The sequence below is a fragment of the Barbus barbus genome (genome assembly GCF_936440315.1).
Source record: "Barbus barbus genome assembly, chromosome: 18".
NCBI classification, from domain to species: Eukaryota; Metazoa; Chordata; class Actinopteri; order Cypriniformes; family Cyprinidae; genus Barbus; species Barbus barbus.
This window is the reverse complement of record NC_136746.1, coordinates 14858548-14885461: the sequence shown is the minus strand read 5'-3', so window position 1 is coordinate 14885461 and position 26914 is coordinate 14858548. Positions and strand designations below refer to the sequence as shown.

Genomic DNA, 26914 nt, shown 5'->3' with positions numbered 1-26914 from the left:
CAGTCTGAGGATATGTGATTAATTTTATGAATTTACAATACACTATGCAGAGGAGAAAATTTGAAAACTATCAGAGAGTTAGACTTAGACTGCTTCTGAGTGAGAGATCCCTGTCAGCCTGCAGCTGAGTGAGGGGTGGGGGTGGGGTGGGGTGTGAGTGACTGTGTGAGTGACTGTGTGGATTGAGCCAGTGGGTGAGAGAGAGAAAGAGAGAGAGAGGGTCTGTTTTTTTAAATCTTTAAAAAATGCTTATAAATCATTAAAGATTTTGATAACACTTTATAATAAGGTCTCAATTCTTAACATTAGGAAATGCATTAATTAACGTGAACTAACAATGAAAAATATATTTTTACAGCATGTTAATTCTTCCATGATAGTATGAACTAACAAAAAACAATTTTTTTAAAGCATTTATTAATCTTTTTAATGTTAGAAAATTAGTCATGTTCAAAAGATAAACTTTAAAATGTAATAATATATAAACACATTTTGGAATTAATATTGATCAACATTAAATGGTATATAATTATTAATGATTATATATATATATATATATATATATATATATATATATATATATATATATATATAATGATAGCTACAGACACCAAACTCGGTACATAAATTGTTCTTATTAATCCGGACAACTTTCTAATTTACAGTCATTAGCTACGACCAACAGGAAATCGGCTATTTTTTTTTTTTATGTGTTTTTTTTTTTTTTAAACGGGCTGTAAACAAATTCATACTCCTTCAAGCAGAAACCAAAAATTCACACCAAACATTTTTTCACATGCTTCCAAGATACTGAAGATGCTACATTGCGGACTGATTTAGGATATCTTGAACGGTGATTTAATGGCAATTTATTAAAGTTACAGTAAAAAAGAACACTTTTTTTTTTTATCTTTAAAGAGCAGCTTCCAAACACTTCATAAAAAATTACATACACAGAACAAGACAGTCTGAGATATGTGATTAATTTCATGAATTTACAATACACTATGGAGAGCAGAAAATTAAAACTATCAGAGTTCTCCTGTCTCTGTGCTTCTAATGTGTGCGGTGGGTGACTGGGTGGGTGACTGACTGTGTGAGTTCAGTGAGTGTGGAGGGGGAGAGAGAGAGAGAGAGAGAGAGAGAGAGGGTCTGTTTAAACTTCTCAATAAAATCCTTAAAAAATGCTTATAAAGCATTAAAGGTTTTGATAACACTTTATAATTAAGTCTCTTTTGTTAACAGTAGGGAATGCATTAATTAACATGAACTAACAATGAAAAATATATTTTTTACAGCATGTTAATTCTTCATTGATAGTATGAACTTACAATGAACAAAATATTTTTAATATTAGAAAAATAGTCATGTTCAAAAGATAAAACTTTAAAATGTAATAATATATTAACACATTTTGGAATTGATTTTGATAAACATTAAATGGTATATATTTATTAATGATGTAAATTAACAACAGTTAAATAATGTTGTTTTTAACATTGGTTAATTCACAAATAACATTAAATATTAACAATATATGTTTTACTTTATTCATTTGTGTTAGAATAAATTATTCATGTTAGTTAATGGAAAAATAAATCATTAAAAAATGCTTATAAATCATTAAAACCTTTGGTAACTATAATAATTTCTCATTTGTTAGCATTAGTAAATGCATTAACTAACATCAACTACCAATGAAAAATATATTTTCACAGAATTTAAAGTTTTATATGTTGTTCTGTGTGTGTGTGTTTCACAGAGTTGATGGTTTGGAATAACCCTTTAATTGCCGTATCCCTTAAAACCAAACTGCCAGAGGGTTACTGTAATGTGTGTGCTCGCTGGGCACCGTTTTATCGATGCCACCGGGATGGCGTATGCTGACGGCTTGGGCCCGTCATCGCTGCTCGCAGCTATATTGAAGTATTGTTCTTTTAAATACCTTCCAGCATTTCAGAAATAAATATGTATGCAAATTACACCGAAGTACTACCTTAAGGTATTCAGGAGTGCTCAAAAAGGGTTTAAACACTGAATTTTGAATGTAAACTCAGAGATGTGGATTCGGACAGCAATTAAATTACCACACAACCTTGGTGTTTGTCAAAAAACAGTAGGTAATTTGGCCGGTTATTTTTAGGAGGGTGGTGAGAAAAACACTGACATCCGGAATTCGGACGGCATTAAAATCACTTAAGTCCGTCCCCCTGAGAAACAATTACCGTCTGTATAGGGCTTATGGCACATCTGCAGGACTGGGTAGTAGTAACAATGCGTTGTGTAAAATTCAGCTGATCATCAATCACAACTCGAAGGCCCCTGGCTGTTCTGGAAGGTGTTATGGTTGATGCGCCTAGCTAGCTGGATGGAGAAATTGTGATGAAGTGATGGGTTAGCTGAAACCACAAGCAGTTCTGTCTTGGCAAGGTTGGGTTGAAGGTGATGGCACCTTCATAGCAGTGATATGAAAAGCCATGTTTCTAAATGACAGAATCTAGTGATGACATGTAGATAGAGAAAATAAGTGGTCCAAGAACTGAACCCTGAGGTACCCCAGTAAGTAGATGTTGTGACTTCGGTCACAGTATCCAAGATACCGTGAAGGACCTATCTGAGAGATAAGACTCAAACCACTGGAGTGCCGTTCCTGAGATGCCTTATGCCATGAAGGTTGACAGGAGGATCTGGTGGTTAACTGTGTCAAAACCACCGACATATCCAGCAAGATAAGTATTGAAGATTTGGAATCCGCTCTTGCCAGTCTTAGGCCTTCAGCAGGGATGAAACCAATGTGCTCTAAAATGTTTCACGCAGGTAGAGTAGCATATATGGCCACTTCTAGTTGTGCAAGCTCAATTTCGTGCGTTGTTGTCGTCCAAAATATCAGAATTCATAAGTCAAGTATGCAACTGTGAAGTTCTGCTATAGAGTATATCTGCTATATACTTTTTCAGTCATTTTGCTGTAAGCGATATTAGGTGTTCCAGAAGTTTCACTATACTTAGCCAACAAGTTAGACATGCCATTACAAACATTTCTACTGGCCAACAGTTTCAGCGCAACCACAGTATTTTGAAGTGTTATCATTCAGGGTGTAGGATTATTTTCTGAATACTGAATAATAACACATCCAGTTTAAAGGTGCAGATATGTCGACAGTCCAACTCTAGAACGCAAGCTTGGTCCGCGCGTTTGCATTTGTGTCTACTTCAAATGGACACTGAGCAGGAGAGCAAAGACAGTGATGTTGACATGTTGTTTTATTAAATACTTCCAAATGTTTCAATAATAACAAAGCTATGATGGTTTAACAACATTCAAACAAACACTTGATAGATTTAAATTAATCGTTTTATTAATTGTATGGTCATGCAAAAATCCAGCATCCAATTAAACCTCAGAGTATAAGCATATGTAGTCCCAACATATATGGTTACAATGCAAAAAACTGACAAGAATGGGGAAACATACCAAGCTAAAGCTTTGTTAATCTTTTTTTAGTCCATTTCTTTACAAAATTAGCATTTGATTTTAGCATTGGAAACAATATTTCAGAGCCACATTTCATTTACCTTGAAGATGCAGGTAATATACACATAATTAAATTTTAGGTAACACAGGCAGTGAAAATTATTACTAGAAAGTTACACATGCATATTTTCCATCTGCTGAACTGCATATATGGTTTGGTTGTGGGAGATATTTAGTTCAGGAATTATTCACTTCGCATACAAAGGCGTTTGTGTCCATCTAACAGTCATAAGAAATACAAGAACTACAATCTCCTGCATCTGGAAACATGTCTTAACCATTTACATTTTCTTTAAATGGATGTTTGACTGACTAAACTGCACTTTTAAAAACAAGGACACTCGTATCTGAGAGGATACACTATGAGTGATAGAAGTGGCCAGAGACTAGGACTGAACACACTGTTATAAGACACACTGCAGCAGGGGGCAACAGAGAGCGCAGTATGAAGGTATGGCAGACATCACAGTGCCAGACGGTTTCATCTGTGGACAAGTGAACTCACTAACAAGATGCCTTTAGGGTAGGAGTACTCCCTTTCCTCCCTTTTTTTGAACATATAGGGTTCGGTGCAACATTTGGCCCAACTTTAAAAGGTTTTGTCACAAGAAATGGCTTAGCACAGAGTAAAAGGGGGAACGTTAAACCCCCAGGCATCACAATTCACACACAGGATCTACATAATAACAGTCAAGAACAGTGTTCTGATGTATGACAGTCACACAGATAAGCTTTAAAGGGAGCACAATGTGTCCATGTGCTTAAAAACACCCAAACCAAGATTTTTTTTAACTATGTGAGTTGTTTACCAAACACCGAGTTGTGTGTACTGAAAATCTGTGTGTGTGTGTACGTGCATCTGGATGAAGACGAATGGCTGAGCATTCGATTCATCCCTCATCAATGAACTGCATTAGTATTTACAGGTTATACTGAAAAAAATAAAATAAAACAAGATCAAGATACTCAGAAAAGATTCTACCACAAAATGGACCCCAAAACACCATGGAACTGCATTCATCAAGTCATTTTCATTTAAATCCCTGCCTATAGATGGTCAGGTGATCTTAACAAACCACAATCAAGTCTTTTAAAGTCGCAATGTATGATGAGACAACGCGAACAGCATCAGAACAAGTGTACAAACACTCATGGAGGGGATAATGTGACTGTCTGGGTCTTCTTATAGAGCATGGACCCCTATCGATGGATTTCATAACCTGAAGTTGCAAAGCAGTCCACAAAAAGTGAACAGAACAGCATAGAGTCTCAAGCTTATGTGCAAAACAGTACAGGCCATTTCATTTTTTCCTTTTTTGACATGCGTATAGTCTAAAAAATCATATGCACAGCAGCTGGAAGCCTAAAAGGATGAGCTTAGTAACTCGGTGAGGAGGGAGGGGGGGTGGTCAGGGGCTATGAGCGTGTTGTGTGTAGTGTTTAGCGCCCCCTGGGGACCAGGAGACATATAACAAACTCAAATCTATGTGAGAGTTCTGCAACTTCAGGTTCAGAGAGCCGGGAGGTTATGAGTGCAAACATACAGGAAGGAAAGTAAACCAACCCAACTTGAGTTTAGCCCTCATGTGGAAGTGTGTGTAAAGAAGATTTACGCAAAACACTACATAGCAACAAGCATCTTGAACCCAAGAAAAAACATTTATACATACACAAACACACATCTCCCCACCCTTCTCTCCCTTGGACACCACACATTGTTTTGTCCTTTCTCTTTATAAATATCTATTTTTTTTATGCACAACTATAGTAAATCATGTCCCACTTTAAAATTATTCTCGAAAACACAAAATACTTTCAAATACAGCATCATTCAGGAGATAAAAACCAAGAGATCCACAAAACCACGACAGAAAGCCAGAAAAAAAATAAATCTTCCCCAACCCCATTCCTTAATTTCAAAGAAAATAAAAGCAACATTAAAACATCCTCTTCTCAATATTTAGTCTACACTTTGGTGCTTTAACATCTGATACATTTTTCGTTCCTTCTGATATGCCATGTCATCACATTCTTTGCGTAAAAAATAAAATCAAAACAGAAAAATGTTTTCCTAAACGTAATAAACTCACACCATTTACCTTTAAACGGCGTGTGCTTTTCAAAGATTCACATTTCTGATTCTAACTTCCATGTCTACCAGCTGTTAATTACACAAGTGAAGATCTCAATATTTTACAATATATTATTAATACTTTAAACACCATTTCCGAATGTTGGGCAGCAGACATTATGGGATTAAGGGTAAAGACAATACAGCGCCCCGTGTGGGCATTAGAAGCATGCAGCATCCAGAAGGCAGGGCTGCTGCCGTGGCCGCCCGCCCCACATCTAGCTAGAGTTGGACTGAAGTGGTGGCCACTTTTAAATATATTTCTTAGTTGTGTCAATTTTTTCCCTCACGTTTTCAAAACTTCAAGAGGTTCTCTTCTGGCCGGGCTCCAGGCGGCAAGACGTGCACGGAGAAGAAATGCTCCAATCAGCTTTAGTATTCAGGCATGCTAAGGAAGAGAACATAAAAATACTAAATAATGTTTCCCTTGTTGTGTTGACACTGAGGCATTTGTCAATCAGTACCTTTGCCCTGTGTGCTTCACTGTAGAGGTGCGGCAGGCGCTCCAGAGCAGTGGAAGTGGATGTTGAGCCACTTGGCATCTCGGCGGTGCCACACACGCGTCTCCTCCGACTGGCTGCTGCGTGGCCGGCCCTGGCTGTCCATGTACTGCGTCAGTCGGATATAGGCGATGCAAGCAGCGTCTTCTCCAATCAGGTGCACGTGAGGGTTCAGGATGGTTGTATGCACAGGCTTACTGTTCTTACTCAGCACTGGAGTCAAGCACAGGCAGCAGATAAAGAGAGGTTAGCTTTAATACCCTTTAACCTTAGGAATGTCCAAACCTGTTCCTGGAGGGCCACTATGATGCAGAGTTTAGCTTTAACCCTAAATAAACACACCTCAATCAGTTAACCAAGGTCTTCAAACTCACTAGAAACTTCCAGGCAAGTGTGTTGGAGTTGGTTGAAGCTAAACTCTGCCAGGAGCAGGACTGAACACCCCTGCTTTAAATTAATTTGCTGCTTATAATTCTATAGAGCAGGGATAGGCAACTTCAGTCCTGGAGGGCCGGTGTCCCGCAGAGTTTAGTTCCAACTCTAATCAAAAACACCTGCCTGTAACTTTCTAGTGATCTTGAAGACATTGATTAGCTTCTTCAGGTGTGTTTGATTAGGGTTGGAGCTAAACTCTGCAAGACACCGGCCCTCCAGGACCGAAGTTGCCTATCCCTGCTATAGAGCAATGAAAGCATGTTATTAATAGGTACAACAAACGTATACATCTTTATTGGACACTATAAAGCATTGGGCTTACAATTCTCAAAGTAGAACTTGTGGAAGTCCATTCCCTCAACCAGGTTTCCAAGTGCTTCGGGCTCAAAAGAGGTCAGGCCAGGGTCACAGATCCTCCTGAAACAGTAAAGGTTACTGAGATCATAATGCAAACCACTATTCAGTTTCGACTCAATACCCCAAAACATTTAGAATGTTAAATTTTACCCATTTAAAAACGGGAAATATGGAAATTGGCACAATCTTACTTAAAATGCACAAATTTGCACTGTCAAAATGTTTCATTCATGTTATAATCAAACATGCTTGTGCTCTTCAAGATACGATATCCACCATAAATGCTGATAATACAAGATTTTCAAAAATTCATCTTGATAATTACCAGCAAGATTATTTTGAAATTGTAAACAAGGGGTTTGGTTCCTGTTATTTAATACAAGATATTTTATTTGCAATATATGCTATTTTAATGTTCATAGATTTAGCTATCATTTGTGTACTTTTGCAAAAGATTATCTGAAAACTATTCCAGAAATGTATGAAATCATTACTTATGCATGTTGCACCTCAGAAAGCATGATTTTAGTTCAGTTTGAAAGTACTTCAAAATCTACCAACAAAAATGATGAAAATCCATAAAATGCACAGTGCAAACAAATTTGTTTAATCAGTGGTATGGTAGCTGAAAACATTATATATAAACAGTACTTACGTGTAAGCTTCAAAATCTCCGTTGTTGATGGCCTCAATCAGCTGCTCTGTGATTTTAATGATCTCCTGCTTTCGTGCTGGTGTTTGGAGGAATAGGAGGACAATCAAGTTTTATCCACAATCATTTTAAAACCGCAAACCAACTTTTTGTTCCTAACTATCTGCAATTGGTTGTAATTGGGTGCTGTCTTTCAAGATAAGCACTATTTTCCTAAGCACTCTGATTTTAGCACAAGCTTAAATGACTTATACACAATGGTTATTAAATGCTTCTGATTTCAACCAGCTCAGTAACCACAACCCAACTGTAAAGTACAAACATTTAACATTAACTTGTATCGTCTCATAATCCCTATGGATGGCCATGTTTCACTATAAACTGTTATAGGGTGATGAACTGGAGGGACTTTGATAAAGCCAGAGGGAATGTCAGGACAATCAACAGTCTAAGACTTACACTGCTGCCTGTGCACGCTGCTGCCCCCTGGTGTGGTGGAGGCTGGAGCAGGTACAGCAGGCTCTAAATCAGGACAGGAGCTCTGACCTGAACTGCTCCAAGCAACATTCTTAACATCATGTGGTGGATCGGCTGCAAGACAACGGCACAAATAAACAAAGCTGCAACTAAGCACACAGAGATGCTGTGCCACAGCAAAACAAAAGTATGATAAACAAACCGAGCACTACCTAGAGACACATGCTGCCTTCAGAACAGCGTACTACCTTACTACGGCTTCAGTATACAGTATGCATACTGTGCACAATATGCTAATGTTCTGTCATGAAATATCTGGATAACCTATTACATTTGACAAAATGTGCAGTATTAAACAGAGATTACTGAGTGGAATACCACATCCCATAATACAATGCATTCAAATTCACCTTCTATTTCTATTGTAGCAAATTAACTAAAAGAAACCAACATTATCTGATGAGAAAATGGTCAGAGACAAAAATGTTTGCAAAAAACATTACACAAAATTAGATTAAAATGATTTACTTTTAGATTAACTTTTCTATTTGTATTATTTTACATTAAAAATAGTATTTAAAAAGAAATGATAGTGTATACTGCACAATATTCAGTTAGTAGTAAGATAGTATTCTCTTCCAAACATTGACAGTCACTATTTCATACATCTAGATCAGTGGATCCCTCGGGGGTGGGCATGCCTTAAAATTATTCTGTATTAAGTATTAAATATTAAATAAAATGTATTAATTAGTAGCAATAATATATTAAAATAAACTCAAATTTAAATAAACACATAAAAACGAGATGTAAATCATCCTATGATGGGATATCCTATAATGAGAAACTATGGGGCCTTCGAGTCAAAAAGGCTGAGAACCACTGACCAAGATTATATTGCATGCTACATAAAATATCAAACTACTACAAATGATGCTTAAACCACTGCACTGCCATTTACTGCATGCCACACAGATAACACTGCAGAAATCAATTCAGTAATTAGATGATTACTGAATTTGATTAATGAACAGAAAACATACACTGGCTGGGTTGATAAATATGTATGAAAATTATCTAGAGGATTACAGTAGCAATGCTGCAGCATACTGAATCAGAGAGCTGATAGCGTTTGTTTTAACAGTCCAGCAGATGGTGGCAGATCTCATGGGTTTCTTAAACAGAAACCTGCAGCAGTCTGGTTCAGTGGTTTGAGCAGTCGCTGAACTCAACATGCAGCCAAGACAGACAGATGGAAAGACGATACAGCCTGTGTTATGTGTTATGGCAGTAATCTATATACAACAGCAGCATAAGCTGTAGGAGTTAACGAAGAACACAAGAGGAGCAATAGCCACACGGAGTAGATCTATGCACAGTATGTGCATGTGTTGAGAGGTGTCTGTCATGTACAGTCCCAGCACGGGCCCTCTGCTCATCTGTCACACTCAAAGTATTCAGTGTCACACAGACAAATAAATGAAAAGGTCACTCTGACTGAGAAGGTCAGTGCAATTCTTTCCATGTCAGAGGTGAGGACATACATGAGTAAAGGGCAAAGATGGTGGACTGCGAGAGACTCAAAATTAGGTGACAATCTCGGTCCTTGATTGCGCTAATAAGTGTACAATGTGGAATACAGCAGATCATGTGGCCTGCATTTTATTTTTGAGTACTGCAATGACTTAAGCAAATGTTCCATATTGTCTTGAAGGGGTCATATCATAAGGAATCAAATTTTCTTTGTTTTTAGATATAAAAAAAGCTTCATATACTACAAAACATACTAACTTAAAATGAGCTCTTACTTTCTCCTCAGTGCAAAAAGAGAATTTACTCGAACGGCTCGATCCAACAACCTTCCTGCATCACACAGACACAGATGAATACTTCAATATAGTATTCAGTATACTCATATCCTTTTATGAATTACATTTGTGCAGCAACACTGCTGCCCGTGTCTTGAATAGACAACTAGGCAAAGCAACAAAAATATAGTTTAATTCAAGGGTCAGCGAGAGCTTGAAAAATGAACATCACAAATTGAACTACTGTTTTTGCGGCAACAAAACAAAACAACAAAAACAATAATGCATCAATAATACAAATAAGATGTATCATATGACCCCTTTCATAATGACACCAAACCTAAAAAGTTAGGATATTTAACAATGTAGAAGTCTAGTGAGTCCATCTCAGCCAGATTTGTTTTGTAGCATATTAAGTAACGACAAGGTTAGAAAGGTGAGATACTTTAAGTTAGCAGTGGGAACAGTAGGAATGAAGAATATGTGAGGTAGAGATCAGATGAGTCCAGTAGGGAGTTGTAGAAACAGCTGATAAGGTCACTGCTGTAGCAGTTGACTTACTGGGTGGTGGGCAGGGGGGAGAGGCCTCGGGCTGAGGAGCTGGCTCCTCCGAGGCACTGCACTGGCTCACCACTGCACTGTCATTGCTAGCCCCACCCACCGATACTGACACAGACAATTAGGGGTAAAAACAATTTGACATTTGTTGTGGTAAGTCATATCACATGCCTTTTTCCAGCTTGGCTTTTGTGCTATATTTATATGTGAAATGACATAATTTGCATGATAATCTTAAAAAAATACCAACAGCACACACAATAGAGTACACAAAACACATGCTGAAACATAATGGGCATGCAACATCAGAGCAAAAAGCAATTAGTATAAAAGGTAATGTGATGTGAAAAAAAGTTGATTTAAAATGAAAAAGCTATATTTTCTAAACCTCAAAGTCTCTAATAGCTCTATACAAGGACATGTTATACAACTGTTTGTATTTATATGGAGTTTCAGAAAAAGCTGAAAGACTTCTCTGTCTGGGACATATTTTCAACCTGGTATAGAATGTGAGATCTTTGGGCCTCTCTGCTATGACGATGGTTTGTGGGGTTTAACCCTCAGAGACCCACTGTTGGAAGAACTGCAACTAGGGCTGCAACTAACGATTATTTTGATAATCGATTAGTTGGCCGATTATTCTTTCGATTAATCGATTAATCGGATTAAAAAAATATTGACCAAAAAAAACACTATTCCACATTCTGCCCAATGTCCTTCAAACAAACGTGACAACTGAATGCTATGAAAACATACAGTGCTTAATTTATTAGACCACTTATCATAATAAAGAGAAAACATATTTTAGAAATTTGTCAAAAATTTGTTTAAATTTAAAAATGTTATTGTCATTTATTGGACATAATAATAAAAAATGTCCTCATAACAGCTTGCATTCTTGCTGGTATTGTTTATGTACTTTTTGACTGCAATTGGGTATCGCGAAAACAAAATACTCAAATAGAAAATACAAAAAAAAATAAGTGCTCTGGTTTTCTTTCATAGATAACAGCAATAATGATATTATAGCATTAAAAATAGCCTACTACTGTTACTAAAGAGCTTACACATATTGGAGTACTAACCAGTACAGAAAGCCGAAAAATGATTTTGGTTATCACCAATACTGTTACTTTAGAGCAGCAGTGGCACAAACCTTACATAAACATTGTTAAAAAACTTACATAAATTTGTTAAACATTGTAAAAATTGAATATAGTTTAAACCTCTATTAAAAATTAAAATAATAAAGATAATAATAATAAAGACGAATAAAAACACAAACTCAGTGTTAACCAACAGGTAAGAGTAATGTTCTGCAGGAACTACTTTGATCACAGTCACCTCATCATTTCTTTATCCTGTAAAAGGCCGTTATGGAGCGTCTCATGTTTATATTCAGACAAACAATTACACGCTGTTATCCCTTTAAAGTTCCTACTCTCATAAAATATTCGCACTGCATGTTGACTTTTAAACCTTAAATTAACTTTCAACATCAGATAATTCAGCACAATGGATATGTTTGCGATGAAAAGCCTATTAATTGTCTCCCTCTCTACTGTGTTCTGTCCGTTTGACGCGCGTGTGCGCGCCCGCCGCGCCGGCGCTCATTCGGTATTTTAAACTTAACACAGACTGTCAGGACGGACCTTTATGCAAAAATGGAAATGCTCGCGTGAATTTGTGGCATTTATAGATAAGGGTATGACCGTAAACTGAACGTTTTTGCGCTGAGGACGCACACGCATCTGTCAAAGCGCCTGACAGGGCAAGCCATTACTCTTATGCATTAACTTAAAGCTTAAAATAAAGAATTATCATGTTTTGGGCAGCTTGGATCACGTGCTTCTCCGGCAGAATCTCATTCTGTTTCCTCCACTATTTTTAGATGCATTTTGTCCATAGAAATGCATTATTCAGTGCCGTAATTTGACTAACCAGCTGAAGTTGGACGTGCACTGTGGGCAGACCCGATTAATCGATAATGAGAATCGTTGTCGATGATTTTCATAATCGATAATAATCGATTTTATCGATTAGTTGTTGCAGCCCTAACTGCAACACTTGTTTAAAGCATTTAAATACTTCATGAATAAATAAATGTGAGATAAAACTAATTAAAACAGGTAAAAACATTGAAACCCAATGCTGAAAATTGTCTAACATTTTCCCAAATTTATCCCAAAACAAACAACAAAAAAAGCATAAAACATTGTAATGACAAGTTTTATTTGGTTTTGTTTTAAACAATTTGATATAAATACACACACACAGCTGTGCTATGTTTGAGCTATTTAAGATTTTTAAATGTTTTTGAAAGAAGTCTTTTCTGCTTAGCAAGGCTGCACTTAATTGACCAAAATACAGTGAAAAAAGCACTATTGTGAAATATCATTACAATTTAAAATGACTACTTTATATTTGAATATATTTTGAAATATATTCCTGTGATGGCAAAGCTGAATTTTCAGCATCATTACTCCAGTCTTATATCCTTAAGAAATCATTAGAATATGCTGATTTGTTGCTCAACAAACATTGTTGAAAACAGTTGTGATGTGTAATATTTTTGTAGAAATACAGTTTCAGATTCTTTGATAAATAAATTTTTCAAAAGAGCATTTGTTTTGAAACATTATAAAGCCTTTACTGTCACTTTTAATCAAATTAGTGCATCCTTGTGGATAAAATTACTAATTTCTTAAAAAACAACAACAACTTAGGTCTCCGAGGGTTAGGTCCCAATATATTGCCTGGCCATCAAACTTAGTGTTAAGTAATGAATTATCCTAAAGGTCTACTGACCCATTAAACCTCTGCTTGTGTTTCTCAGACTCAGGCCATCAAACTTAGTGTTAAGTAATGAATGATCCTAAAGGTCTACTGACCCATTAAACCTCTGCTTGTGTTTCTCAGACTCAATAGAAGTGATTAAAGTAAGGTAATGTTTTATCTAACAGCCCTCTAAAGACGGTCTAGAAACTCAGAATTGAACAAAATGACTGATCTGAAGATGAATGATGCCAGGGTTGTATAAAATTTAATTGAACGGTTGTATAATATTGCTGTGCTGTAATGAACCACCATGTGACTCTGTTAGACAACATACTGAGATGTGATACGGAGGCTCAGTGATTTTCAGAAGGGGTATTTGTTGCCTGTAAAGGTCAGAGTGGTAAAACTAATATTCCCTCAGATACTGTGGACATTCATTACTTGAACACAAAACTTTGCGATTCATCAGTGTCATGGTAACTCTGGCATTCACAGCACGGCTCCTTTTCTTAGCAAGCATGTGCTGATTCATGATAGCAATCAGTCTGTCTGACCCTGTTTTGGTGCCTTATACTACACTATAGCTGCTGTGGTAGTGACCAGCAATGTATCTACAGCTGACAAGCTGGCTGTCAATGCACGCTCAAAGCAATTATCATGCTATGAAGGTCCTTTCACCGCACAGAAATAAATCTCACTGTCAATCATTCACTGCCTGTATCTGTATAATATTTATTCCCTCTGGCCCTCATTACCACTATTTCTCTGTGAGTTGGAAAATGTACAACTCTTGACCCTGTTTACACCTGGTAATAAAGTCTGCCCAAAGCATTTCATGAACCTTTCAATGCAATCACATTCAGACGTAGTCAAAAAACATTGAATTTGTAGTATAACCCACCATGTAAAATGCAAATAAACAAACAAATACATAGAGCACATCAAATTTGGGCCTCTGTTTACTATCTGTGATGTGCGTTGATCAATATTTATGTGTGAATAAAAGCCTAAATTACATCTGTTCATCATATACAGTGACCGTGTCTCTTTAAAAGACTTTAATTAAATTGCTCAATTCATTTGGATTTCTTTTACCATCTTTATAAACTCTGTAAAACATCAATCGACTTTGGATGTAATGGACTTTCAGCAGAGGGATAGAAATCTGTCAGGTTTCATTAATAGTATATTTATTTGTGTTTCTGAGGTATAAAAACAACATGAGGGTGATTAAATGCAATACACTCATCGCAATTCGTAAGTTTTATATTTTGGTGAATTGGTGGCAAATTCGGATGAATTCTTATAATATCATTCATACATTTTTGTGTGATCTGCTTAAAAGGTGCCATAGAATGTATTGATACAATATTTTAAATTGTTCTCTGATATCTACATAGAAGTTATGTGGCTTAGGTAAGGGCAAAAATTGTCCAGAAAGTTTTACATGTACATTTACAAACCTAGGATTTCTCCCTAGAATGAAATGGTCTGTTATAGGCTTATTTGGAAGGGTCATGAATAATAATGTTGAGCTCTGCTCTGATTGGATGTTTCACAGTGCGGCTCAATGTTGAGCTCTGCTCTAATTACAGTAAATACAGTTTTCCATTCTATGGTACCTTTAAGCCCTTAAGCCAGGTTTGGGGTGAACCTTCATACTTGCGTTTTCTTCTAAAAAATAATATATTTCCATACAAATCACAATGTATTTTTTGATACAAAATCACAACCTTGTAAAACAAGAAACATTTTCTCATGAGATTAGGTTCGTAAATGATCACCATTTTCCTTTTTAGGATGCAATAATAATCCCATGACTAATAAAGGTTTCTGTACTTCGCTTGCTATATGTGAGTGCTTAGATGTGGATTTTTTGTTTTTCCAATGGAATCCACTTTTTTTTTTTTTATCCCATGACTAAACTGAAGTTATTTGATCAACTTCCATTACGTAAATCAAATCAATATTTGGTGTGACTTTTAAAACAACACCAAATCTCTGAGCTACACTTTCATAAAGTTTTAAACAGTTTGCAGGCTGGTTGTTCCAAACACCTTGGAAAAATTGGCAAAGCTCTATGGATTTAGACGGACTCAGTTACTGCCGTCTCTTCATGTAATCCCAGATGGACTCAAAAATGCGGAGCTAATAACTCTGTTTCGATGATACCATCTGATGTCGGACTTGGTCAAGCAAAAATCTCAGTGGATAATTACAATTTGAAAAAGGAATGTTTGGGAATCTAAAACTGATATTATCTACTTACACACATAGGCCAAAGATACAAATGGTCTTGAAAGCATCTAAGACTTTTTAGTCACAAAATCACAGACAGATCTAAATATCAGGTGTAAACAAGGCCTTTAATACACCAACTAATGGCCTTTTTGAGTAATATTTGCACTAATACACATATATCCCATTCTGTAGATCCCAGAGAACAAGAGAAAGACATGAGAAGTTGATAGTGTACCTTTCCTACCTTTCATGTCCTCCTCTTCTGTAGTGTTACAGCTCTCCGTAGAACCCTGTGACGAGAGAGAGAGACAATGTGCAAGATGGAGGGATGGTCGTATGAAGGTGGGAAGACGGGAAAAGAAGTATAGAAATACAGATTTGCAGACAGGGTCTATAAACCATGTGAAACAATATACAGTGCACATACTGTGAATCAGCAAATACACACATAAAGAATCACCCGCAAGCACAAAAATACCCCAGCACACCCTCACACACAAACAGAGCTCTCACAGGAACACACCAAGCCCTGCACAAACCAGCCAACCCAGCATGAGGGCAAGCCCCCTTCATTTGAGTCATATTTGTGAAGGTTTGGGGTTGTGGCATTAGGAAGTGGCTCAAATGACTGGTGTTCAATGCAGAGCTAAAAGAGGTAGCTTACCTTGATGCCATCGGCTGGATTGTGCACGACAGTGGTCTGTGGTTCCTGGGGAGGCAGGAGAGAGTTTACCATGCAGGGCTGAGGCAAGAGGGTGTAGGGACCCTAACTCCACAACTAGCATGATGACCCTACACTACTGTCATTATTGTCAGCAGCCAGAAGGTACATCAAACACTGATATTGGAGAATTCTGCATTTGAGTTCCTTGAGTTAATACTATGTATACAGAGGCCCCAAAATGTATTTTGGCACTTATTTTAAACTTAAAAAAAAGTATGAATTTCATTGCATTAAAATAAACAATATAATGCATGATATAAGATACAACAAGTGATAGTTGGTATAATTTGTTTGTCATTTACAAACAAAGTCTAAAAGAAGCAAACAAACAATCAAATAAATGTGCTATATTTCTTTAAAATAAATGCTACATGGTTTGGCGTTTTTTGTTATATCATGTTACAATCATGCTTGCTAACAAGAAAATACAAAAAACAAAACATGTTTCTTAAAAATAAAATGCCTCTTGGTTTGGTGTTTTGCTATATAATGTACATATTCTGGCAATGTTTGACAATCAATCAATTAAATCAATTAATAAATCAAATTGATAATGTTTGACAACCAGAAAAATAATAAATAAAATACAAATAAATTCATTCATGTATTTACTTGTTTGTTACATTGTTTTATTAATAGTAAATGTTATATAGTATTTCTTTAAAATAAATGCTACTTGGTTTGATGTTTTGTTCAAACATGTGATCCTAATGTTTGAAAAGCAGAAATTATCCATAAATATAAATAAATAAATAGATAAAGCAAGCCCGTCCTATTTTTCCTTAAAATAAATTTTACATATGCAATGGCATTCATACATGTTTAAGTGTCATGTAGATGTCTAAATACTTTTTGAGACCACTCTATACAATAACTACACTGTAACGAAGGATATTATACAAAGGAATTGAAGGTCAATGGAAATACAAGCAAGAATTGGCTACAGTTAACCACAGAAACACAGTGGAAGAGGAAGTAGTCATTAAGCTTGACGAGTCTCTCTCCAAGACCAACCCCAGTCACCAACAGCACACAGACATAGCAGAAATGATTCACGCCACACAAACAGTTAGCTTTCAATGCCACAGTATGTTATTGCTCCTGAAAGCACAAAGCATTGATCCCACCTTTGCACATACACACCCCACATACAAACAAACAGTCTAGTGCACTAGATTCTACTTTATTTCCACCACCACTAACACAACACCCTCTAATAAGCAACCTGTCAACGCAGACTTGAAGATGCAGTCCCTACATGCTGAGAGCCAATTACAGTTTCATTCCCTTTGATGCAGTTCAGACAAAACCCCTCATCGCCTGTCAACCCGAGCAACTTCAAGGTCTGGGCGGTGAGCAGGATGGGCATATTAGTCAGTCACACAGTGTAGCACGAGGACAGGGACACTGCAGTGTCCAAAAGTCTGAGACCTTACTGAAAATTGAGAAGAAACTAACATAACATGAATATGGAGTTGAGGACAAAACCAAGCACTGAGATATACTGAAATTTAATAATATTCAATTCAACATTATATCTCAGTTAAATATTTCAATTTTAAATTGGTTTTAATCACATTTTATGCTGATAATATAAAATTCTCTCAGACTTTTAGTCTTCATGTCCTCCGAAGGCTGTACCAGTAACAGCCATTCATCAAAGGAGTAATTACCCACAATGCAAAGTTAGGGATTGCATCTTCAGAACAAACAGAACAGCTCTGCTTCCTGACATAAAATGATCCTTTTTTACCCTTGGAGACTCGACTGAGATTAATACAATGTGCAACCAGGCTTTATCTACATTTCACTAGCCTTAAAAAAAAAAAAAAAAAAAAAAAGTTTTTATCTCACTTTAATATGGCCAGAGCAAGTTATTTGAAGTTTTTTTTAGAGTGCAGGGGTTGTCTGTTAAGCTGTCAAACTTCTCCTGCGAGTTTGTTTGGGTAAAATAGGAAGTCAGAGAGAAATCCACAGGCACAAACCAGATGTTTTAGTTTAACTCATCAAAAACCATGAGCAACGTCACACATCTTCATCTGAGTGGATTGAGCGATGGGTGGTGGAAGTCAAAACAACAGGTATGGAACAAACTGATAAAGCCTTCTACTAAACAAAGGACTAAGAAAAGGAAAGACTATGAGTGAAGGAAATAAAAAGTTAAGATGAAGTACCATTGGTGCAGTGGATGATATGCTGCTGTCTTTGGTGCTGCTGCTTACTACACTGTTTTTGCTGTTGTTTGTCTGTGGCTGGGGCAAAAACAAAACAAAAACAATGACAACACAAAATGATTTTTGTTCAGTGCCATTCAAGAACCGACAGCCTCAGCTCATACTTGACACGTCGAAAAGCCACAGTGCAGCATGTAAGGGGACCTGTATGGGTAAATTTGCTTAGAAGTAAGAGAACACTCACGTAACGTGCCCTAGAGCACCTTTAATGACACACTTTCCTGAAATAAGTACTTTTAGCGCTACTTGAAAGACGCTCAACTGTTTTTGTGAGAGGTTCACTGATTATACAGATTTAAACTACTGATGGTGGATAATAGTACAAAATGAAAAATAATGAAGCAATTCTCGTGCATCTGTAAAATCACATGACAGTTCTTGATAAAAACAAAGATAAAACATAGTGGCTGTAAAAAAAAGGAGCCAGTACGCTTCCTTTACAAGGTTATGTTCGTTATTATTAAAACGGTTCAATAATTCTTAAAATATGTTACGATATAGTTTATCATTTATTTTTTTACACTGTTAGTTTTGTATGATTTAATAATAATAATAATAATAGTAAATTCAGTAAATGTGTATGTGAGCATCTTTCAAACATTCATGTGGAGTGAAATTTGTTACAGTGTTGATAAATGTGTAAATATATATTTTCAATATATTCATGAAATTGATATCAACAGTTCCTCCAGTGCTTAAAAACCCATCAAAATCAAAGAAATTTTTCAAGGCTACAGATAAAGTATGAGTATTTTCAGAAATATTTAAATATATTAAATATTTTATTTTTTAAATATATACTATATTTAAATATACTACTTTGTTGGCACAGTAACAACTAGAGGCCAACATTACTGTCATGGAGCCACAAGACCCTGATAGTTCACTAGTGCATGCAGTGAAAAGCTTCAGCGCTCAGACCTCGTACTCTTTGAATCAACGCAAGGTACAACTTATGATAAAAAAAACAAAACAACCAAAGTCTGACTATATGAAAGAAAGAAAAGAGGTAGCGGTAAAACAGAGACGATTCTTGAGAAGAACAGTCAAAAATCCTTACAGAAAGATTCAACAGGATAACAAACACTGAAGCAAAAGAGCAGCCAAAAGTTATTCATCCCAAAAGTTCAACAGCCATAAAGAAAAGATGATGCTTTTTTTTTTTTTTTAAAGAAACTGCTCTATTTATACATTCAGTCTTCATTGGAAGAAACTAGTCTCCACTATATCACCCCATTGCTGAAAAATGTCCATTTTCTATTAACTGAAAATATTTTGATATTTACAAAGAACTTTTTATATTTTGTCTAATAAATAAATAAATATATATATTCTTTTTTTTGCAAATATATTTGTTATAATACTATAATATAATGAATGATAAAAGATTTTGAAAATGTATAACTTAATATAAAATGTTAAAGATGATCGACTTTTGTATCCAAGACGATTGGGTGACCTTTAAGTTTATTATTAGATTTCAAGACCACAAATAGTTAAATGGAAAAAGACCAGGTTTGCTTGATTATACGGACCATGAATGGCGATAAGGGAGTAAAACTGAGGGCAGGGTGTGCATATGTCCAGACCTGATGGAGAAACTCAAGACATGAAATGGCAATTTATGCACAAACACCTCAATGATGTTTGTTAGATAATAAAAATACAGAACTGAGCTTCCCCTTTGATGAGGATGATACAGAACTGCCATGTCTAACTCACAGACATCAACTGTTGCTGTAATTTACTTTCAATTGCTTGATGACAGAAGAAAATGTATTTATTCTTCATGGGGAAAAATTCACTGAAATCCATATGGATAATTAAACCTCATTATAACCACAATAAAAATTTTATTAAAAAAGATAAATAGAAAAAAAAAGACGACAATTTTTTTTTATTATTGTAACAAGGGGCTCTTTACTTAGGACAAACCTGATGTCACAGCCACTGCAGCTATTGCCATGGCAACAGAAATGGCCTGGCGCACTGTGGACTGTGAGAAAAAGGGGAGTTCCAGTGAGAGAAAGGCTTGTTTGTCTGTCTTTAGACAGTCTGTTCCAATAGCGTTCAAATTCTCTCTTTCCTATTAAAGAGCACCAAGTAAGAGCCCTTTGTCCACTCTGAGCAAACTTCAGCCTTGGTCATAATCAGTGGCTACATGCTACTGATTCTAAAGGCCCGTGAAAGTTGAGAGGGTCGAGCTGGAGGAAGCTCACAAGGTTTATCAGGGGCTTGCAGAAGACGGACCAAACTTAGGTCAAGGAGAAACCTCTCAGACAAAACCCTGGTCTGGCTCACCAAAAAAGCACTGAGATGCAATGATAATGAAGAATGAATTTCAAGGAGAATGGGCTTACAATATAAGCGTGTGTATGTAATAAAACAGTGTTGAACGGGTGAACATGGCTCTGTTAATGTTTGACTCACAAAATCCTACAATGAGACAAAAAAAAAAAAGAGACCCAAACAAACTCTCGAGCATCTCAACCAAGAAAAAAAAAGAGAGCCAGAGAGCGAGAAAGTGTTGAGGGAGAGTAAGAAAAAGGGAGAGACACGGAACAGATCTCACCATCAAATAAACACTGGAGCTTGACTTCCTTTTCTGAACAGGGTGAAACAGAGGAGGGCAAAACAGGGAAGCATAAAAACAGGCCAGTGAACACAGAAAAAAATAAAGCTGCTAGTTAGATCCCACAGAGAAGAAAGAGAGAGGAAAAATAAACAACCACAAAGTTGCAAAGCCATGTGTGATGTGACAGGTGTTTAGTAGCAACAGTTGAAAAGTGTTAAACTGCTGAAATTGATTTATTGACAAGACTTGTTTCAATTCAAGCACTTGCTTCTCGCTTCCTTGGTGAAAGGCTGACGATTCACTGCATGCACAGAGACGGCACAGAGTTGAGTAAGCCTCTCTGCTTCAACAGATTTTGCCATGACTCCGGACTAACAAATGGGTAAATGTCAAGAATGGTCTAAATGTGCCGAATGCTTTTCGCTTGGGCCTCCTTGGGGGGATATTATTCAAGATCACACTGAAATATATCAGCCTAATACAATGTAAGCAGCTAATCATTTGAAATTAGAAACAGAGAGTGTTTAATCATTTTGGTTTATGCAAACCATTTGCTGGTTAGCTTGACTGTCATTTCTGTTTATAATATGTCCTTAAAAGAAGGAAAATAAATATGACAGGAAAAATCTTGTAAACATAAAAAACTGGAGAACAATTGTGCATTCATTTATGATACAAAACATTATATTTTATCATTCCCATGCTGATTCAAGAACTTACTGTACTGCAAGTAATGAGAAAGAAATGTATAAAATGTGTTGGGCTTACCTTCACGCCGCCATCAGACTTCTTGTTCAGTAAACTTTTGCATGCTGAAAGATGAGAGGAGAGAAAACAAAAAACAAAAACCTCAGAAATGCTCAAACTGACTAGGTACTGACATATGAATGTTGCTGAATGATTAGAGTATGGTATTACTAACTAAAAATATAAAATAAAACTGAAATAAAATTAAATTAAATATGGATTTTAGATCAACAAAAACCAAATAAAAAAAATATTAAATGTTTCCTTCGCATTAAATTAAATAACTTTGTTCAGGTACCATGTTACTAAAATTATATAAATTACCATCTAAAATCTATCTATATAGATTAACAAATAAAAATAATAAAAATGACAAAAGCACAAAATAAAATGAATAAAACTTGAACAAATTCTGAATAAATACTATGATAGCATATAAATATATAAATGAGTCACACAACCAGAAAAACCATCCATAGGGCTGAGAAATGGCAGCTATTCCCAGTGAACAAGCAAACGCCAAAGCCCTGGTACCATATAATGTGGCTAGAAGATTTCTCCAAGAAACATGAAAGACCACCTCAAGTTTGATATGAAACATATTTCATGAACACATCTTACTCTGTGTTCTCATAAACAGAAACATGGTTTGAAAACGAAATGAGACACAATGGCAATACATATGCACAAACAAAAAATTACAAGGACACGAGTAGACTTTCTAAGTATGATCTTCAAATTCCCTTACCTTTGAAAACAGATAGAGGTAGGAAAGAATGCAAAAAGGGAAAAAGGTAAGATAAATCAATCAACAGATTATTAAAAAGAAAAATAACTGTGGCAAACAAAATAATCAAGCAAATCAAAGCAAAACCAGAGGATTTTCTGTTCATGCTGGGTCCATGCTGTGCAGAGGCATCTCCTGTCTGGCCTGCTGTCATCACTGAAGGCATTTCTCCTGCACAAGACTCCATGCAGATCTGACAAACCAATGCCAATGTCTGCTTCAGTTCACTCTAGCACATTAGAGCCGAACTGCTGATTCATTAGAGGACTGAGTGGTCAGGCGATAAGTCCTTTTTTTCTGACCTGTTCAGCTGTTGTGCAGTGCTCCTAATTAAACTGGTCTCATAATTAAAATTGTATAACGGGGTCAAATGAGTTTGTGTGATGCACTTGTTGATGGTATGGAATGGATCAAAAACTACTTTAGCATGAGTTGAAGAGATTAGCGGTGGACCGATAAAGATTTATTTTTTATTTAGTCGATGCCATTTCCAATAGAGAGAGCAGGGTGGGTAATGGCCAATAAAGTGCTCCTACGTACACTACTGTTCAAAAGTTTGGGATCAGTAAGTTTAAATAAAATTTATATTTTTTTCAGCAAGAATGCATTAAATTGATCAAAAGTGACATTAAAGCCTTTTACATTGCAACAAAATACTTTTATATTTCATATTTCAAATGCTGTTTCTCATCAGATTAGAATGATTTCTGAAGGATCATGTGACACTGAAGACTGAATTAATGACTGCTGAAAATGTATTAACAGAAAACATTTCTGAACATAAGAGACTTCTTGAAATCTAACGTACCCCAAACTTTTGAGTGGTAGCGTAGATAATGCAATTTTGATGATGTACTAGAGGAACTTAGACAAACACAAATTTGCTAAAATTAAATTAACTCATAAGTGGGCATCTCATTATTGGCCGATGCTCTCAGTATCGTCAAATAGCAGCTAATTTAATGGCCTGGCCGATAAATCAGTCTATCACATTGTCAACAGCTGCCTCTGATTATTACGCTATATGTACTTCTGAGGCTTAAATAAACCGCTGCAACTGTTAAGTATCATTGTAAAGCAACAGAAGCAAATGGCAGAGCATTCACAGACATGCCACTTTCATTAAGACGTATATAAAGAGAAGCAAAAAACTAAGAAATAAACAAAAAGCAAGACAAAAGAACATGGATCCTGTTGTTTCGGGTCCTCCATGCACAAAGAGACCTGAACACATGCTGAAAGGTACTTCTGAAGCACGCCACAGTGAACCCCACTGTGAAGACTTCAGTACAGTGGTTCTTCTCAATAAGTCTTCCCTTAAGAGCATGCTAATACATACATGGTGTAGACATTCATTCGTACTACAGACAAATGCATGTCAGCATCTACCCCCAATTTCATACCAGTGCAGATGGTTGACCAAAAGCCGACCTGACTTTGGACTGAGAGGTATACAAGGAGAACGAGCCACCTTAAGAAACCATCAACATAAAACAAGGCAACTAAATCTGTAATGCAACTCTGAAATATGACGCCGTTCCTTAAGGTGACTTTGGTCAAAATACCTCCACCGGAGCATCCCTGGACCATCACCAAAAGTGCAAACCCACAATGTATTATGTTTCCAGAGAGACACCACTTGGAAGACATAATACATTTTTTGTGATACTCTTCTTACCATCCCAACCTGCTGACAATGACACAAAACATCTTCTGACAAGTTCACAGTACATTCAGTGCAGTGCAAAGGTCACCACTGACAGGAAAGGGCTCTTTCATCCTAGACTTTGGTCAAAAGTCATGAAGCACAAAGAAATACGAATGTGTCTCAGGGTTGGGAGTGACTGAATTTCAATTATTCTTGTTTTATATTTGTCAATTCACTTAAATTTCAGAACTCACAAGATATGCATTCACTCAAGATTTCTACTGAAACAAATTTGAATTTAAATATTCTAAATTCAGTCAACGAACCCAAACCCTGAAGCATGTGTTACATATTCTCTGCATAGTGAATGGCCTCTCAGAAGAGTTTCAGTGCCTGTGCGTTGGCAAGGGTATAGCAGGCTTCCCTTGGTCACATGCTGAGGCTGAAAGTGGGCAACGGCCCCCTAGTGCCCATCTCACGTACCTTCTTGTGCCAGTGCAGCTGTACTGGTGGTAGGGGTGGCGGGGCTGGTGTGCTGCCGACCCACTATTGGACAAAAGAGCATGTCGTTTTGGAGAGGCTGACTCAAGGCAGAAGCTCAGCCTTTCCGGTATCACAAAAAACTTACCCAATTTGTATCCTAACAAAGCAACCTAAAGCAAAGCCCAAATGCCTCAACGCATTCAGGAAAGTGGGGCCAGATTACAAAATCAAAGTTTTGAAAGAACCTACATAAACATACTAATCCCTCAATTAATGCACAAGTCTCACTTGTATGTCTGAAGCTAATAAGACATTCACCTGAGAAGTTCCTGGACACCAGCATGGTGGTCAAAATAGCCCCCTGCAGGAAACACAAATGCTATTTTAGTATCTTATCTAGAATTGGTCAAAGTCTTCAAACAATCATACATTTGGATAAAGTATCAATAATGGGTAATACTAAACAATAAATTTGAGTTGTTAACATTAGTTAATGCATTTGGTGTCAAACTAACAATGAATAACATTTGATTAATTTAGGTTAATGTTCAAGTATGAATTTACAGTTCATAATACATTGACTAATTTTAATGTACACTTGAAATGTAAAAAAATGTATCAGTATATGCATAAATTAACAGATTAACAAATGCTGAAAAAGTACTGTACTTCGTTTACTCATGTTAGCAAATGCATAAACTAATGCTAACATACTGAACCTTATTGTGCTGGAAATGAATGAATCAGACCTTTAGCTTTCTGCGGGCGTTGAACTTGCGCAGACACTCAACAGTTTCTTGACGATGCATCATGGAGGCGACAGTGGAGCGTTGCTAAGTGGGAAAGAGACATCAGTCCTTAAGACAAATTTGAATTCATATACTGTACGTTATGACAGATTGTATATAATACAAACTGGATGTAAAGTCTCATATGAAGTTTTTGATCAACCAAACAGGCTAGCAGATGTTTACTTCATTTCAGACTGGAGTGTAAGCTGTATGACATTATTCCAGTTGTTGGATGTAATCATGAAAAGCTAAGTGACAACAATATAAACCAGCCTTGAGATATAATGAAAATTGCTGGGGGTTTAAGTCCACTTACGCAGACCCACGGATGTTTGAGCGCTTGGTCAACCGTGATCCTCTTCGCAGGGTTGATAGTCAACATCTGGTTGATGAGGTTTTTGGCCTCTGGGGTAACAGTGTCCCACTCTGGAGAGGGAAACTAAGGCATAAAGAGACAAGAGAAAGAGAAGACGAAAGATTTTGAAACAATTAAAACAAACAAACAAAAAAAACCTGTATGATGGAAAAAATAAATATTTTAAATGTATTCATAAACCATTTAATCAAACTAATTAAAACACATTTTCTGTATAGCTACCTTAAAATTATATGTATTATCAAAAGCTCTACAGAAATAAACATGAATTTAACATTTCTAGGTCACTAATCAAAGATAAATTTGTGACATTGATCATGTGTACAGGTGGTCACATGTTCTACCAGTGAAGCTCAAGACACTCTTTGGATAAATAATGCTGAAGAACAAGGTTTTACACAAACTTGTTGAGTTCATGAAGTTCAACATTAAAGCAAAAACAGGCTTTTGTATGTAACAGAGCACTCAAATGTATATAGTCATGGACAAACACGCAGATCAATGGCTTCCATGGACTGTAATGGATGTTAATAAGATTAAAGCAGAGCAGCTAAAGCGACGGATGGAAAAGTGGTGTTTTCCATCTGGATGGCTGAAAATGCTGAAACCAAAACTGGCCTTCGTAATCACATCTCTCCCACGCCACATCACTACATCAAATGGACAATGCCACTATGCAACAAACACTACAAATACACTATACTCCAATGCACTTAGAGAGCCTATCAATCTGGACTAAAAGGGATGGAGAAAGCACAAATGAAATCAAATTAGTGTGAATCCATACTCTGATCATGCTAGATTGTTTACAAACAGCAGCTTTGTACTTGGAGTACTATGGACTGAAATTTTTATTTTCTATGCACTTTCAGTGTTCATTGCACTAGTTTTTATACATCTTAATGTATAGCTTATTCATATCCATTTGTAATTATGTTCATAGTTTTTGCTCATAGTGTACATACATTTACTGCATAATCCATCTGTATAGTATGTTCATATCACCCATCTGTATATCATACTGATAGTATTTAAATATTTGTAAATTATGTCTATAGTACTGCCTTAGCTGTATATT

General features: G+C 36.3%; 1 protein-coding gene across 14 annotated transcripts in view; it reads right to left on the bottom strand.

Annotated features, from left to right (window-relative positions):
* Positions 1-5546: 5546 nt before the first annotated feature.
* LOC306884716 (calcium/calmodulin-dependent protein kinase type II subunit gamma-like) overlaps positions 5547-26914 on the bottom strand; it is a 57715-nt gene continuing 36347 nt past the window's right edge. The window contains exons 10-23 of one of the 14 annotated variants that reach the window (XM_079440837.1): positions 25777-25899; positions 25419-25502; positions 24988-25030; positions 24670-24732; positions 21773-21816; positions 18370-18447; positions 16136-16180; positions 15707-15761; positions 10456-10560; positions 8069-8200; positions 7613-7688; positions 6923-7017; positions 6130-6378; positions 5547-6053 (exon numbers count right to left, since the gene is read on the bottom strand). In XM_079440837.1, the coding sequence (XP_079296963.1) occupies positions 6146-6378; positions 6923-7017; positions 7613-7688; positions 8069-8200; positions 10456-10560; positions 15707-15761; positions 16136-16180; positions 18370-18447; positions 21773-21816; positions 24670-24732; positions 24988-25030; positions 25419-25502; positions 25777-25899 (1176 nt within the window). In that variant the 3' untranslated portion in view covers positions 5547-6053; positions 6130-6145. The remainder of the gene's footprint in view (positions 6054-6129; positions 6379-6922; positions 7018-7612; positions 7689-8068; positions 8201-10455; positions 10561-15706; positions 15762-16135; positions 16181-18369; positions 18448-21772; positions 21817-24669; positions 24733-24987; positions 25031-25418; positions 25503-25776; positions 25900-26914) is intronic. The other 13 variants (XM_079440843.1, XM_079440844.1, XM_079440845.1 and 10 more) reach the window with 13 other exon arrangements.